Source organism: Glycine soja, chromosome 12 (assembly GCF_004193775.1).
Source record: "Glycine soja cultivar W05 chromosome 12, ASM419377v2, whole genome shotgun sequence".
Lineage (NCBI taxonomy): Eukaryota > Viridiplantae > Streptophyta > Magnoliopsida > Fabales > Fabaceae > Glycine > Glycine soja.
In genome coordinates, this window is record NC_041013.1 from 41,409,364 (window position 1) to 41,426,289 (window position 16,926).

A 16,926-nucleotide genomic window follows, 5' to 3' on the forward strand; every position below is an offset into this window, starting at 1 on the left:
AATAAGACAGTACTCCACCATAATTTCTATCCAAAGTATACTTCCATCATCCCCTGATTAAATAAATAACTATCAAAAACTTCTATAATAATAAATTGTTATATGTGATAAAGTAATTAATTTTATAATAATTATTTTAAAAATTATATCTAAAATCATTTTTAATTAGTTAATAGTGTAAAAGAGAATTTCTGGTTAATGTGTAAAAATATTTTCAAAAGTATCAAAACTAATCTCTTTTAAAAAAAAAAACACAGAGCTTGGTTAAGAGAGAATTGGAAAAACTTTACATTAAAATTATATCAAAATTAAACTGTTATAAAATTGTTCTAAAATCATAAAAGCAGGGGACAGTTTCAAATAAACCCTACTTACAATTCTGTGTACTAACCAAACTCCTACTTACAATTCTGTGTACTAACCAAACTCCAAAACCATGTCAAAGAAAATGGAGAAGTAATATAATAGAGGAGTGCTATTCTAGCATTTCTCACTATTATACGAGAATGGTAAGAGGTCAAGAGGAGAGTCCACGTAAAGACTTTAACCAAAACCTTGTTTTATTGTATGATGATACTATATTGATAACAACAGAGGAACAATTATTTGATATTGGTGGAAATCTGTCGTAGACATAATAGGTTATAATGCTTATATATCCATGAAACAATCACAACACACATCATATAACAAGAAAAACACCACTTCTATGGCAACTTAACCGGTATTTTGCATTCCAGCAGCAATACCCTTCATTGTCAAAATAAGGGTGTCCTCAAGACCAGGAGCATACTCGCTTTTGGGGTTAAGTTTAACAAGCTCTGCTGCTGGCTTGCTTGATTCCATGTAGTCCTTTGACAAGTGTGGCCTCAACTTCACATGGTAGTCAGGATCACGAATTCGCTTCAATGTGTAAGCTTGCAACACATTGAGGGTTGTGATGTATGAGTCACGAAGACGAAGTCTTTGCTTCAAGTAGGGGTCTCCTTCAAGAATATCCTTGTGCCCAGCAACCTATAAATAAACAAGATTTATTAGGCCTGAACTAGGCAGAGAATTATGACATGATGCAAAAGGCCATAGCAATATAGCATGCTTCTAATTTGCACCTCATCTTTATGGACACAATTTAAAATGTTCGCTCCGGATAGACTTTGATATCATCTTAGATTTTAACCTAATTCATCCCTAAAAATTGTCTTGCCTGAGGGGTGTCTAAAGACTAAACTCTATAAGCTCTAATCAGACACTATTTTTATTCAGCATAGACTTGGGTTTCCACATGTAGTCATCAAGATATTATGACAAATTGACAATTAGTAAATGCTAATTAAAATTACCTGGAGGAGAAAGCTCTTGGTTTCTTCGTATTTAGCTCTTAAATTTTCTCCAAATGGACGCAGCTCTTCTGATACTAGGAGTTTGTCAAATAGGGCTGCAATCCCCGGGTCTCCCTTAGCAAACACCATCTCAACCAAGTCCAGGGTGACCCTGAAGAAAGGCCATTGATTGTACATGTCCTGAAGCATTTGGAGATTCTTCGGATCTTTCTCAACTACATGCTTAAATGCTGACCCAAAACCAAGCCACACTGGCAAATGAAACCTCGTTTGTGTCCATGCAAAAATCCAAGGAATAGCACGTAGTGATTCAATTCCTCCACTTGGCTTTCGCTTTGATGGACGACTGCCAATGTTCATTCTTCCATACTCCAACTCAGGAGTTGCCTGCAGTGCACAATATTCATAAATGAAACAGAATCAAAGGAAAGAAATTACAGTGTCATAAGTATTTTCATTAGTTAAATGACTCCAAAGGAGGGAAAAAGAGCATACACCATGAATTTTATAGAGTATTGAAATGAAAATTGTCAAGAGTTTAATTAGAATGCGCACAGTCACTCAATGACATTGTCGTGGATAGTAACTTAGTAAGTTTATTGATTTTTATAATAACTGCTTTAAAAGTCAAATTATGACTACCTTAACCAAGTTATCATTTTTGTTTCAAATTACCAACCATTTAAGCTACTAGATTTTTCGAAGGGTATCTTCTAAGCAAAGGTTAACAACTGAAGACTGAGTATAAGCAGCACTTACACATCTGAAATATTCAACAAAACGAGGTTCTTTGAAAACAACAGAGCGATACTCCTTTGTTGCAATGACAGCCATTTCATCCATGAGGGCACGCCATTCGGGTTTCGGTGACACAGGAGGATGCATGCCATGCTCAAGTGTAGCTGCAGTGAAGCGCTGAAGTGTTCTAAAGCACAAGTGTTCCTCTCCAAAAGACTGCTCAATGACTTCACCCTGAACCGTTACCCGAAGTGAGCCATGAATGGTGTCTGGTGGCTGAGACAATATAGCAAGATGAGTTGGACCTCCTCCTCTTCCAACAGTCCCTCCTCTCCCATGAAACATTGTAAGTTTAACACCATACTCCTTAGCAACCTTCACAAGTTCTTCTTGAGCCTTGTAAAGCGCCCAAGCCGCAGAAAGACGGCCTGCATCTTTTCCTGAGTCTGAGTACCCTATCATAACTTCTTGCTTCCCATCAATGCGGTTTCTGTACCAATCTATAGAGAAAAGACGTGCCACCGCAGCCGGAGCGGCCTCAAGATCAGCAAGCTTTTCAAACAGTGGCACCACCCTTAGTGGCTGCTTCACATGGCATTCACGTTGTAAAAGCTCAACAGCAAGCACATCAGATGGGGATGTTGCCATTGATATGATGTAGGCACCGAAGTTGTCTGAGGGAAGCTCTGAAATGACACGGAAGGTTTCCAAAACATCGGTGATTTCTTCTGTTTTGGGAAGGTCATGGCCAAAGAGAGGGCGCTTTCCACTGAGTTCAGACAAGAGCCACTCCTGCCTCTTTTCCTCGGGCCACTCTCGGTATGATCCAATGTCTAAGTGTTTTGTGATTGCATCCATAACATCAGTGTGCCTATCTGACTCTTGACGGATGTCAAGTCTCACTAGTGAGAGTCCAAATGTGGAAACTTGCCGCAGGAAATCAAGGAGGCTTCCATCTGCTATTGGTCTGTCACCACATGCACAGAGTGACCTGTAGCATAGTTCAAGGGGCTCCAGAAACTGCAAGAGAAAAATTGAAGGTTGTAAAGTTTTAGTGTGTTATGTATCTGATTAAAATTTGCATGAGAACATACTCATATTTGGTTGAAAGAACTGTTTGCAAGTTGCAACTTGAACTATTCAATATTCATAATAATGATTAGCAATGTGCAACTGTCTAAGCAGTTTGATAACCATGCTCTTCTCATATTTTTGTTGAAAAAAATCCATTAATAACCATATTCAAAAAACTGAACCTTCCCATAATCAAGAACCAAAACAGTCTTTAGGGATGGGAACATCCAGCACTGCTAGTAATGTAAATTGTCACAAGTTTTAGTGCTTCTACATTCCCATTGGATAAACCTCAAGAATATGATATTGGTCGGTCATTGATTAAACCAAAAAATTAGAACATACTATAAATAAGAAAGTAACTAATCATGTCACTACAAGGCAATTTCCTTTTAAGAGTTAAGTTTCTATTAACCTTATCTTTAAACAGTTTGTAGAACTGTGGTGAAGATAATACCTGCTCAACGTTAGTGAAGGTTGTCTCCTCAGGGATATCAGATGTCCCATTGGCTAATAAATGGCGAGCACGTTCCCGAATGTTATATAGTTTGTCTCTGACATCACCAAGAATAACACGATATGGCTCATTTGGAGGAATCTGTTTCCAAAACTCTGCAGCAATTAAGAATTCATTACACGGACATTCAAGATCAATTGAAATTTACTCACCAAATTCATTACCAATAAAGATTTCAAATGTATCTGTGACATACCAATATAATGTTTTGCATCTCTCTTTGAGGACCTATGGAGTTCATGAGCACGAACACGTAGCTCGTCAGTGCAACGCCACATAGACAACTGCAAAAGCAAAAAAAACCAATAAGTCAAGAGTCATGTCCAAAAGGTAGAAATAAATTATCAAGACAATGACCAGCATATTGGATACCTCAAACATGAGATCCTCTATCTGAGAGAAGTACATATTAGCAGCCATCATTCTAGCCAGCAAACACACATCCCTTGTAACTTCAGGGGTTACTCTAGGATTACCTACAATGCAAATTAGACATTTTGTAAGATAGAAACCAATAAGTATATTACAAGCCACATCTCTGAGGCAGTGTCCCAAACTGAAGTTGAAAAAGATATACATATGAACATTTGGGGACAAAAAGTAAGGAATTGTAACAAAGAGGTTAATAAAAATGCTTGTTTCATTAATTTCTTAGGGAAAAGAAAGATACCATCACGGTCTCCTCCCATCCAAGAAGAGAACTGAATAACAGGAGCATTATATGGGACACGTTCATTAATTCCAATGTTCTTCAGAGCTGTATCTACCCGACGCAGAAACTGTGGTACACCTTTCCAAATTGTCTCATGAAAGTAGCTCATTCCTGCCCTCATCTCATCTTGTGGGGTAGGAGGAGTCCTTCGAATTTCATCTGTGCGAAATGCAGCTTGAATCTGCACTTACGACAAAAATCATTTGTGCTGAAACTTTGTCATATATAATTCTAAAAGAATATTTGCAACCATAAAACCCATTCAAAACTTAAGGAATAATGGCAAGTTGGCAACAAAAGTTTTATTTAACTGAAAATAAGAAAGGAAAATCAAATGGAGCATCCAAATTAATACAACTTGAGTTTAACACCTAACCGATAACAACGATGACATAGAAAACTTCTAAGGTTAAAATATAAATTCTACCTGCCATACTATTTATGTTAAAAGAGCATGCTATTACACAGAAATTATTCAATGCCAACTATATGCATAGGCATACACCATATATGATTCAGATTATTTTAGCCCAGGAAAAGAAATAATGTTATCAATTATCAAATAAATCATTTGGCCATCATGTCTAAATTCCATGATATTGTGAATGTCTACAGGAAATATCATTCTCAATCACAATGTTTATTAATTAATAACTAGAAACTATAGGTAAGTATCAATCAACTCAGAATTATCAGGATGTGAAATCTGTGACTGACAGCATTATATATTGTATATGGAATCAAGAATGCACCTCTCTTTGTAAAGCCTCATCAAGTTCCTGCTTATCATCTGGTGTTATGTCCTTAGCATATAATTGTGTCAAACAATTCCTTATCCTGAAGAGAATGATCACCAACAGAAATAATTAGCCTCAATGCAGAAATTGCCACAATGCTAGAAATAGTATACTATATACCATGTCCTGTCATTACAGATCAATGATTTCCATTTTCCAGTGTATCAAAATATAAATGCAACAATGAATGAACTACCATAACACCTTAGTTAAAACAACTAAGTATCAGTTAATGTAACAGATATACCTTCCATGCTTTTGCAGCAAAGATCTGCGAACAGACTGAGTAGGATGAGCAGTTAGAACCAAATCCACAGTTTGGTTCTTCAAAGCATCAAAGATTTCCTGGGGTGTCTTCTTCAGTTGAGCCACAAGCTTCTTGAAGGTCTCTTCAATGTCTGACTCAGTAATGGCAGAGTTCTCATCAGCAAAATCACCCTTCTTCAGTAACTTGATCCTTCTTCGATACGCAATTTGAACTTCTTCTGCCAAGTTGGCCAAATTGAGCATGTGAGAAAATGACTTGGCAATAACAATTGAATCCCCAGCATCAAGACCCGTCAGCATATTCCCAAGTTCCTCCAACTTTTCAGGCTTATGCTCTCCTTCGTACTCAGCTGACAGCTCGTAACAATCTTGGACCTATCAAGCATCAAACCACTAAAACTCTTAGCCACAAGTTCACACACACAGAGAATCATGAAAAGAGAACAGAACAGACATTCAGGGCCCATTACCCATGTGAAATAACGTACTAAAACAAGGATTATGAAAATTATATTAACTTCAACTTTGATGAATTGTAATTTGGTAAACTGTGTACGAGAAAGCCGATATGATAGTGGAATTGGAATAGATATAATCAACTTAAGAATGAGGTTATATTATATATCACCAAAAATAGAACTTCTACACCAGAGAATCAACATGAGAATAGACACCCATATGAAAATTATGGTAATATCAGGTAATTTTGTTAAACAATAAATTTGCAATATGCACTCCAGTTTCCTAGACAAAAAAAGTTCCTTCTCACAAAAATTGAAGTGGGGTTCCATAAATCCATTGATGTTGGCTAAAAAACTCATATTTTTCACAAGCAGAAGACAGAAGTAGGAAGAGATTTTTGACAGTACCGTTTGTCTGATATCTTCACCATGCAAATCCTGAAGAATGTCAAGGAAACGATCCAACAACAAGGCATCATACTCAACGAGTTTGTCATCATCAGACACCTTGCGTGGCGCCAGCAACCTCAGTTGAGCATCAATTGAGGCCATCTTCTCGATGTTACGAGCAGCCATAATCTAAGTATCTTCTTTGTTCTCCACACTCTTAACTGAACCAACCAATATGAACCACGAAGTTGGCAACACTTTGTGTTGTGTTATGACCTCACTTGAATTATGAAGCAAGAAATGTTGGAAACAAATAAGAGGGTGAGAGGAAAATCCCGTGAGAACAGAGATGGAAGATTTTGAAGGTAGGAAGGTAATAGGGTCCTTATGATCTCTGCACGGGAAAGTGAACAACAACCTTCAACCACAAACAATAACTGATAACAAGCTAGCGCCTGAGATCACGGAGAAATGTCATGTGAAGCAAAAAGGACTTCTCAGAGTTCAATTTATAGAGAGTGAGGCACAGTGTGTACAAAAAAAAAAAAAAAAGAGGTTGATAACTTGATAATTGATATAAGATAAGATAAAAATTACTTGGTATATTTAATCTAATAAGTGTAAGTTAAATTTAACTGGACTTTTTAGGTTGTTATGATTTGATAGGACTTATTATCATCTGGGGTTCTAAATAAATCTATCTTGATAAGAGATATGAGAATATAGTGAATGATCTGTTTGCAATTTTATGATGTGACTCGCATAGTTTGAATTGATTTCGGTATATTTATTAAAAAGTTGGAGTTTATTTAAAATTTATTTAATTTAAAAGTTAAATTTTGAATTATTCAACAAAAACTTTAATGCTGGTAGATTAATTTATTTATAAATATAAATAAAATACTTATAAATATCAGAAGTATTTAATTTTATTTTTGTTATATTAAATCGTTTCTATAATGTTTTTAAATTATATTTTTTAGGCAAAACCCCAGGACAGGTAAAAATATCACAATGACAAAGTATATGCATTAATAGTATAAAGTTAACTCGTTATTTAATTATAAATTATTATGTATAATAAATTTATTAATTTTGATAATAATTATTTTAAAAGTTATAAAAAATAATTTCAAATTAGTTGTTAATGTAAAATATACGCTAACAATATATTAAACTCTAAGAATTATGCGATAATATAAAATAAATCTTAGATAATATGAAATATCTTTATACCATCAATATATTGTATTAAAATTCATAACTTAATAATGTAACAATATGAAAGGGGTTCTTTATTTAAATTTAGTATTTCTTTAAAATTAACATATGTTAAAAATAAAAATAATCAAAATTAAAGTTCCAATCTAATATATCTATTTTGGCTGATAAAATTAATCAAATTAAAGCTTTTACAATATCGCGATCTGAGTCAAAAAGAGCAATGTCAATGTAAAAGCATCTATTCTAATTTGTGTTCATTGGCACGCGTGGCATGTAGGTTGTTTTATTTTCTTTTTTAATGCTTTATTGATTAAGAAGTTAAACAATACAATTTTATTAGAAATTATATGAAAACATTTTTAAAAATAGGTTACGATATTATTAGTATCTACTTTTTTATTTCAAATATTTGTATATACATATTCAGTCGATGTCAAATTGTCAGTATCTCTGTGCAACTCAGATTACCTCACGTCCACATCTATAGTTAAAGGAGGAATTGTACCAAAATAAATAAAACGAACACTAGCTCAAAGGAAAAACAAAATATTAACCATAAAAAGAAGAAAAACAAAATTAGAGACCTGAAACCTCAAGCAGAAGCCAAATTGGAACAATGTTGCCAAATTGGTACTCAGAAATCGGATTTTTTTTTTTTGAAGGAATAAAAGTACCTTCTTATTTTTGGGCAAAGATTCATAATATTTGGTGCTCTTCTCTACTTTTCCCAAATTGTGGATTTCCTTTCCCTTGATTGCGCCTTATGATCATCTATCAGTGTCACTGAATTGAACATTTTGATAAACAAAAATGTAGAAAGATAATTCTTTTATAGTAATTTTGAACAAAAAATAAAAGTATTAAATTGTTTAATAGTTTTCCGAAGTTGAGATATTTCATAAAAAAAATTGGTGAATTTTTTTTTAAAATGAATTAGATCTCAAAACTAATAACAGGACTAAAATGTACTTTTTTTTATGAGATACCATGTAATTAATAAATTTAGAATATTTACATATTTTATTTAATGAACTGAGTTAGATTGTCTGAATCATCTACCACTGTTTAGTTGATTTGCTAAAGGAAATTGAATCTAAAATTTTTGGATATGTAATGTCAGTTTTTATTGGTACACTTTACTTTACACTTCAATAACATAAAGCAACATAAGTTACTTTTATTTCTTTTTAATTTTACCCAAAACAGCCCAATAATATAATTTATGTTGGGAAAGATAGACACGTGTGCATAATTTGTCTCAAAATACACCTATTTATATAATAATTATATTTTTAAAAACATTAAGAATTTATTAAAAAAAATTTGTTTAGCGAACGATGAAATAAATTTATTAACTAATAAAAAAAAGTAAAGATTAACTGAAATATTTTGTGAAAGTAGTCAAATAAATAGACACTTATATTATTTTGAAAAGAAGTTAAGCATACTTATATAATTACTTATTGTTTCTGTTTCTTTTGCCGTCAAACCACCATCAATGCTACTTGTTCTACGAAAACAATTCAAATTAAGATGTTGTTATGTATAGAACAAGTTAAACATCAATAATGATAAATTTAAATGTACCATATGTATAGAGCATTAATATGTATATACGCATCACCGGAAATTCCGTGCAACCAAATTAATTTGGGATGGCTAAAGGCCTGAAAATGAGAGTTTAATTTCTCCAATTTTAGTGAAAATTATTAAGAGAAAAAAAAATATAGGACACGCAGAATTAACAAACCAAAATTCGTGAAAGCGGGGTAAGCAAAAAAATTTAAAGTATGTTTAGTTTGTATTTTCATTTTTTAAAAACAGTTTTAATTTTCAAAAGATTAGAATATGAAAATATATTTGATTTGAGTTTTTATTTTTTGCTTTTAAAAAATAAAAATACTGAAAATGTATTTTCAAAAGAAAATATATTTTTAAATTTATTTAAAATTATATTTATTATCATCGTATTTTTATTTTATCTAAAATGAATTTTTTAGTTTTAATTGAAAATAATATTTTATTATTTTTAGTTTTTGATTCGTTTGAGAAAATATTTTCAAAAATCTAACCAAATATATTTTTATTATCATTTTTTATTTCTAGTAAAAATGAAAAACAATCAAACCATATATCTATCCCAGTTTTCGTTAAAAACTCACGAAAAGTGCATTCAGTCAATTTTCAGTTTTTATTTTATTATTTTTCAATTAAGTATTTATTTTGAACAAAAGTTCAGCTGTTGATGTTTCATTTCGTACAGTAATTTGTCGTACTAAATAGCATCCCTCTAAAAACTAATGCCTGCATGCTTTGATCAAATAGCGTTTTTGTATTGGTTCTGCTCTAATTTAGTTGCAAATAAATGAATGTGTACTTATGCAAAGAATTATATTAGTTAAAAAAATTAATACAAGTTGGTAACTTGGGAGGAGTTTATTTGCATGATGGGAGTTTTTTTTATGCATATAGGAGGAATATATAAATCCTGCACGCTAGATTAACTCTTATTAATACTGATTAGGGTTGATTTCTTACAACATAATAAATCTATTAGGAGAAGCTAGCTAGTATCCATATTCAGTATTCAATAATATCTCAACTAGAATTGTTTCACAAGAAAATACTTGTGAAAAAAATTTTTCTCCCATCTGTATCAATTTTTTTTTTCATTTTTTTAACAGCAAAGATAATTTTATTAATATGTGTAGGATACAAAGGGTATCCAAACCTATATTCAGAAGTTCCTGGACATGTCCCAAAAAAACCCAATCACCTTCCAAGATTACCAAATATCAATATGACATATAAATATAAAGTAACCAAGGGTGGTCTACAAGTAAAACCCACATGCCACCAACACTGCCACATAAAAACGTGTCTCTTTGCTACACCAATCAATTTTTTCATTTTATGTCGGCTACATGCAAGAATCAATTTTAACGAAAGGATTTAGATATTTCCTCTACACCATTCTTCCTTTTTTTTCTTTTTAATTTTGAGAAGAAAAAAAATGAACATTTCTATGCCACATTAAACTCGATAAACTTGACTAGATTTGGCCACGTTGACTACAAAACACAAAATAGTTGTCAAATGTCAACGAACTTGTAACTTTGTCAAATCCAAAACAATTTTATTTTCTCTCATTACCCAGGACTTAAACATTATATACAATTTCCCACTTTTCACGCAATTGGGTCTTCATCTTCCACATGCATATACCCAATCAAAACTATCCAGCCACTTAGAACCTACATCAAAATTTTCCTTCTCTGTTCTAGAATGGTATGTACATCTCCAGGGGAAGAGGGGAAGCTTGAGAAGGAGACAAAAATATGTATGTGTTCTTATTTTTCTGTCAAAGAAAATTAACGTTTTCCTGGGACCAAAAATATGTGTCACTGAATTAATGCCCTTAGAATAGTTCAAAGGTCAAGTTGTGTTGACGAGTTTGTTCCCTTTTACTATATGTATTATTAGCCAGCTTTTAAATTTTCGAAGAGGCAAATTATATGAACAGGGTACATGGCCGTAGCATTTGGTGTTGTCAAGTGATCAATACAAACAAGAAACATTGACTCATTTAGGTTCATAAAATGAGAAGCTTAATTTTGCAATTTTCTTCATATGCGATATTGCTTGATGCCTGAATAATCTTATTTATGCACTTTAATTAATTAATATTTCCTTCTTTGTTTTTTGGTAGACTAATGTACTTATTTATTATTTCGTTTCCAAGTAATTAAAAGCAAAAAATATACTTTTTTGTGTGGAAAAGCTAACAACATATGATTTTATATACATAAAAAAAATATTTGACTTAAAGTCATTTTGGGAGAAAAATTAAGATGAAGTTCAATTATGTACAAAAATAATCGGATTTATTGTATTGTGAGTCAAGAGTATAATAAAATTTCAAAAATAAAAATTAATTGGGTTGATTTATTGTTATTGACAAATATAGAAAAGGATTATGGCTGCTAAAAAGGAGTCATGTTTGTATCAGCTGATTTCTACTTGCCAAACATTTATAGAGAAGAGGAAGATAGTAAAAAAATTTCATCATTAAGAAAAGATTTTCGGATTACTCTTATAATGACAATCGTTTTTCTTAATTTATAAGTTGTATTATTCTTGTTTCTTTTTTTTTTTTCTAGGTTTTCTTGTGCTGTGTACGTATTTATAGGCTGTAATTCGGTTGCAAATTTCTGGTTCTCATGAACAGGAAATTTGACTTGAGGAGCCTTCGAACTTTTTATTCTGTCTTTCCTAGATAGTGATTGACATTCAACATAATTTAAGTTGTTCTTGATAAGAAAAATGTTGCAAAGAATAATTAAATCTCTCAGTTAAACAAACGTAAGCCACAGGTCTATGTAATGAAACACTTTTCCGTGTAAGAGGGGATGTAAGGAATTAAGGAAAGTTCTTATAACTTATAAGCTCTGTCCACTAACCTATATGATACGCATTTTGATGTATACATAAAGTTTTGAATGCTTTTAACCAATTCTTGAAAAATATGCTTTTAAGTACAAAATAATTTACACTGTGAATATAGTATATATGACTACTTATAGACTCCTAAATGGATTTAGAAAATGCCCTCACGATATGCCTGTATGAGTATGAGTCAGATGCCACTCCTTCGAATTTCGGGAATCAAATCTATTTATGGTGCCACCAAGGAATTCTCTACTGATGAGATTGTAATATGCATGTTTAATTTAAGCACTTTTCTTTTTCGATAACTAATTATTTTTTTTATTCATAAAAATTAAAGACAGTATTAAAATTTATGATAACTCTCTCATCCTCTTAAATAACTAAGCTAAACTAGATCCCTTAACAACTAATTAAATACTTGAATCAGTCACAACTACTATATGTAGTAGTAGACTATTCTTTTTTACAGAATAATATTGGACTATTGGATCTAGTAAAAAAGAATACTAATATTTCACTGTATAGTGAATTAATATAAGGTTAGATATTATATTAGGAGATATATCTACTTTTAGTATTCGACCGATTTTTGAATATGATTACTTAAAAAAAACAATTGAACTTGTATAATAATAAGTTCAGTTTATTTTAAGTCAAAATATTACTATTTTTACATTTTAAATAAATTTAGACACACATTTTAATTATATTCAGTAATTTAAAATTAATTCTACCAAATTAAATCATTTTCTTACTAAACTATAAAGACGAGTACTGTGGTAGATTGAGTCGTTGAATATGTTAAATGAAATTAATGAATTACAACATTAAAAAAACATGTTTTACTCTATAAAAAGGACATGTTTTACTAATATGTTAGATTTTATAAAATTTAAATTTGTCTCGATTCTCAAATTTGGATAGCCTACTTTATTTATTCAATGCATGTTTTCTCCTACTGTAAGAGAGAAATTTTATATATAAAACTCACCATGAAATTTATATATTTTTATTTCTTAAATGGTAGTAAAGTGTTAATATATCATTTTATCCCAATATATAGTTTCCACTTATGTCTTCCACAGAAGGAGGGAATAAAGGAAGTGAAGTGTAGGTAGAAAAATCTGAAATAGGTCTTTGGTCACATTGAAGCGTAACATCAAAATTCAAAACTAGTGGTCTTGATTTGATTATGACACATTGATACCTATGGTGGCGGTGGACCAATCACATTCTCCTCTCTGTCTTCCTTTTCTTTTTCATTCACATCTCCTTTTCACCATAATTCCACACAAAACTTTCTACGTCAAAATGAAGGAGAAAACAAATAAATAAAACCAACAAAATAAGATAAAAGTACTAAAATTTTACTATTTATGTAAAAATAAAAATAAACAATTTTAGAGGATGAGATTCACATAAGAAATTTTCTTCAAAAGGAAAATTGGAGTTTTTTTATTTATAAAAAGTAAATAACATTTTTTAATAACATTCTCAAATGAAAATTAGTACATATTTTTATTACATTAACAAAAGAATTATGAAATAATTAATTATTAAAATCAATACACATTAGTTATAAACTTAATTGTGCTTTTTATCCCTTAATATTAAACATTAAATGATTTTGATTTTTATATTTTTAATTAGTTGATAATTTTTAAATGTATAATTTTAGTTCAATTGTTAAATTATCATTTTTTTAAATACATTAATATAATATTAAAGATTTATAACAACTCACATAATTTTACTCAACTAACTAAACTAAATCATCATCTAATTATTGAGGGGACTTATTTGGACTGACGTGAGTATTTAACATTCCAATTTAATTTTGGGAATTCAAACTACATAATCAGAAACTAAAACCAAAGAAATTTTTTTGTAAGACTAAAATTTTTAAAAAATTATATTTCCTGTAAAAACAAGAATAAAATTAAAACTATATAATTTTTACCCCCCCCCCCCCCCCCCCCCCCCTTTCATTTTGGAAACAATCGTGGCATCTTCTCTACGAAGAAAAAAGAAAGGAAAAAAACGACAAAGAATTTGTCACTTACCAGCTAAGCCTATCTTATCACTATCACATCCTAACATTTTTTAAAATAAGAAAAATACGATAATCTTGAATTTTTTTTTTTACCATTGTGTAACAATAAAAAATTTCAGTGACAAGAACCAAATAATTTTTTTTTTATCTAAAAAAATAAATAAATTTTTTAGAGTAAGATAATTTTTTGTAATGTCTTATTTTTTAATACGTGGTTTTATTATTAAAAATACTCTAATGATAATTTAACTTTAAATTAACTAATTCCATTTTTATTTTAACTTTTCTTATAACACTAGTTATTTATAGTCTTAAATTAATTAATTCTAATTATATATTTACGTTAAGTTTTCTTATTCTTTTCAAGTCTCGATTGTTTTTCATTCTAAAATTGATATCTTTTAAATTTATTTTTACAAATGAAACTAATGCATGTTGTTTTAAAAAAGGCCCACTCTCTTTATAAATAAATGACACATAATTTTTAATTTTTATTTTAAATTTAAATTAATTTCGTTTTTTTAAACTTCAATATATTTAATATTTTATATTAATTAAGTGTGGTGTTCTTTTAATTTTAAATATTTAAATTTTTTTATTATATTTAAAAAATTGCATAATACGTAAAATACTTTTTAATTAGCACTACTGTTGTCTCAATAACCTCACTAAGACTTCACACAAAAAAAAACCTCGCTAAGAACATGTTAGCTGCTTTGGGGAAAATATTAAATCAATAGTATTTACGTGGATGAAGTGCCTAGCTACTTATAAAACCGGAACCTTATTTTTACTATGACTCCAAAATCTAAACTGAGAATCAATATTTTTTTTATGGGTAGAAATTGAAAACATTTTTAGAAACTTTATACCAACTCACGCTCTTGTTGAATCAACTGAGTAAAACCCTTAACAACTGAGAACCAGTTTATTATGGAATGTGTTGCTGATTAAATTAATATATTACTAGATTCGTTCATGTGTAGTATTCCTCGGGTGGGATATTTCACAGTTAACATATACGTTAATGTAGCAAAGAGGAATTTGGGAACTTCATTAGTTCATTTTATTGCACAGTTAGGGTTATTTCCCCTTTTTTATTTACAAAAAATTTATTGCATAATTTCTTCTGAAGAATATGTTTTAGAAGGTACAGACTTCAATAGGCCCAACCCAATTTGCACATATCATAATTGAATTTCGATTAGGATCTTTGATGGGCTTTTGCTGATAGATAGAGGCAGCCCACCAAGAAAAAAAGAGCATCTGAAACTGGGGACATTACATTGTAAGAATGAAGAATGATTGAATTTCTCATATGACACACCTGTGCTCCTTGTTCCATCTCCTTAACTTAACCAAACAACAAAAAAGTAATCTAAAAGTTGTTTTGTGCATCCACTTAGGGTTCGGGCCCGCGGGCTAGCCCTTAAAGGCTGCCTTTTATGTAAGCTTGAGCCTTAAAATTACACTTACACCCATTCAGAAGTGAATGGATTTGATTTGTGCATTTCGGGTTAATCCATGGATCAACTATTCTTTTTCTTAACAATAGTTAAACTAGAACACTAGCCCTAACAATTCAACAAAAAAAATATAAAATAGAACACCAGCTTGAGAACCCTGCCTCTAACTGTTTAAGGATGAGCGTGGAATGAATTAAAATGGATTTATCTTTATTTCTATCTAAGTCGAAGATTTGATGAAGCTATTATTTATTTGAATTTAAATTTAAACCTATCAAGACATGATAAAATATGAGATAAAATTGGTCGACTCGATTTATTAATATAATATTTTTTTGTCTTAATCTTTTATAGAAAAAAATTACGATTAATTTAGAATTTAGCAAGAAGATAAGTAAAACCTGATAAATAATTATTTTCATCAAAAATCAAACTTCAATAATACCTAATTATTAATATAATGTATGTTTACTAGTATTATATATAATTAAGTTGTAAAAAAAAAAAAGAAGTACAAGATTTAGATTCAAGTATATTTTATAATATGTAATTCAAAATAAATAATATCAATATAATTATAACATCTTACTATATAAGTTATTATCCATTAAATATTTTTTTATTAATACATAATTGTTTAAAAAGATTATATTTATTTTAAAAAATATATGATAAATTCAAAGTATAACTTAAACTCGTCCATAAAACAATTTTCTAAAATTTGAATATATTAAAATTAACCTCAAACCACGCCAAAATTAGTGAGATGGGTCGAATCCTACACATCCCAACTTGCCTGTATATTTACCATTATTTTTACCTCCTCAAAAACAAAATGATTGGGTGACAGAAAAAAAGGAAACAAGAAAATAAAATATCTAGAAAGAGTCCTTGTAGCATGTCTATGGCTATGCAAAAAAATTTCTTAGCATACAAGATAAAGGAGTCTTTTGGATTGAATTATTTTTGTAGTTTGTTCATATACGTAGAAACTATATGTTTTAGTACATATACATTCATTTTTAATTTTATTTTTGTCCTTATTATTAAGTGTGTCTTACCTTTATTACTAAAATCATCATATATTTTTTTGGTAATTTTATACCGCTAATTTCTAATTTGTGATGGTTTTAATTTAAGAAATTAAGACACACTTAACAACAATAATCAAAATAGACGAATTTATCTATATTCCTACTCAATCTAAAATCTTGTTAAGCTGATCAATTTATCAACTCGAATTCAATTGGATTAAGACTTGATAATATTTAAGATATAATTGGGTTAACTTGACTTATCCGCAAAATATACATATTTTAATATTATGTATAATTAATATGAATATAATATTATGTTAAGAATCCATCTTTCTTATTGCTGTACATTTGCCAGGCCCCAAGCTATTAAAAGACTAAGCCCATCCTCAATGAGCAGGTAA

The 16,926-nt window shown here is 30.3% G+C and overlaps 1 protein-coding gene across 1 annotated transcript; it reads right to left on the minus strand.

Annotated features, from left to right (window-relative positions):
• Positions 1–581: 581 nt before the first annotated feature.
• Positions 582–6,780, minus strand: LOC114380170 (phosphoenolpyruvate carboxylase 2-like). The gene is made up of 10 exons (XM_028339121.1): positions 6,315–6,780; positions 5,426–5,820; positions 5,134–5,218; positions 4,340–4,562; positions 4,042–4,145; positions 3,866–3,953; positions 3,610–3,764; positions 2,100–3,098; positions 1,341–1,727; positions 582–1,014 (listed from the first exon to the last, which is right to left on the minus strand). Exons 1-10 carry the CDS (start codon positions 6,480–6,482, stop codon positions 718–720), a joined length of 2,901 nt encoding a protein of 966 aa, XP_028194922.1. The 5' UTR covers positions 6,483–6,780; the 3' UTR covers positions 582–717.
• Positions 6,781–16,926: the final 10,146 nt, after the last annotated feature.

Bases quoted from the DNA above. Each gene is read 5' to 3' on its own strand.
- LOC114380170 (XM_028339121.1), bottom strand. From the start codon at position 6,482: ATGGCTGCTCGTAACATCGAGAAGATGGCCTCAATTGATGCTCAACTG. The intron at 4,146-4,339 runs GTATCTTTCTTT...TTTGCATTGTAG, and splicing joins GATGGGAGGAGACCGTGATG to GTAATCCTAGAGTAACCCCT. The intron at 1,728-2,099 runs GTAAGTGCTGCT...TGTGCACTGCAG, and splicing joins TTGTTGAATATTTCAGATGT to GCAACTCCTGAGTTGGAGTA.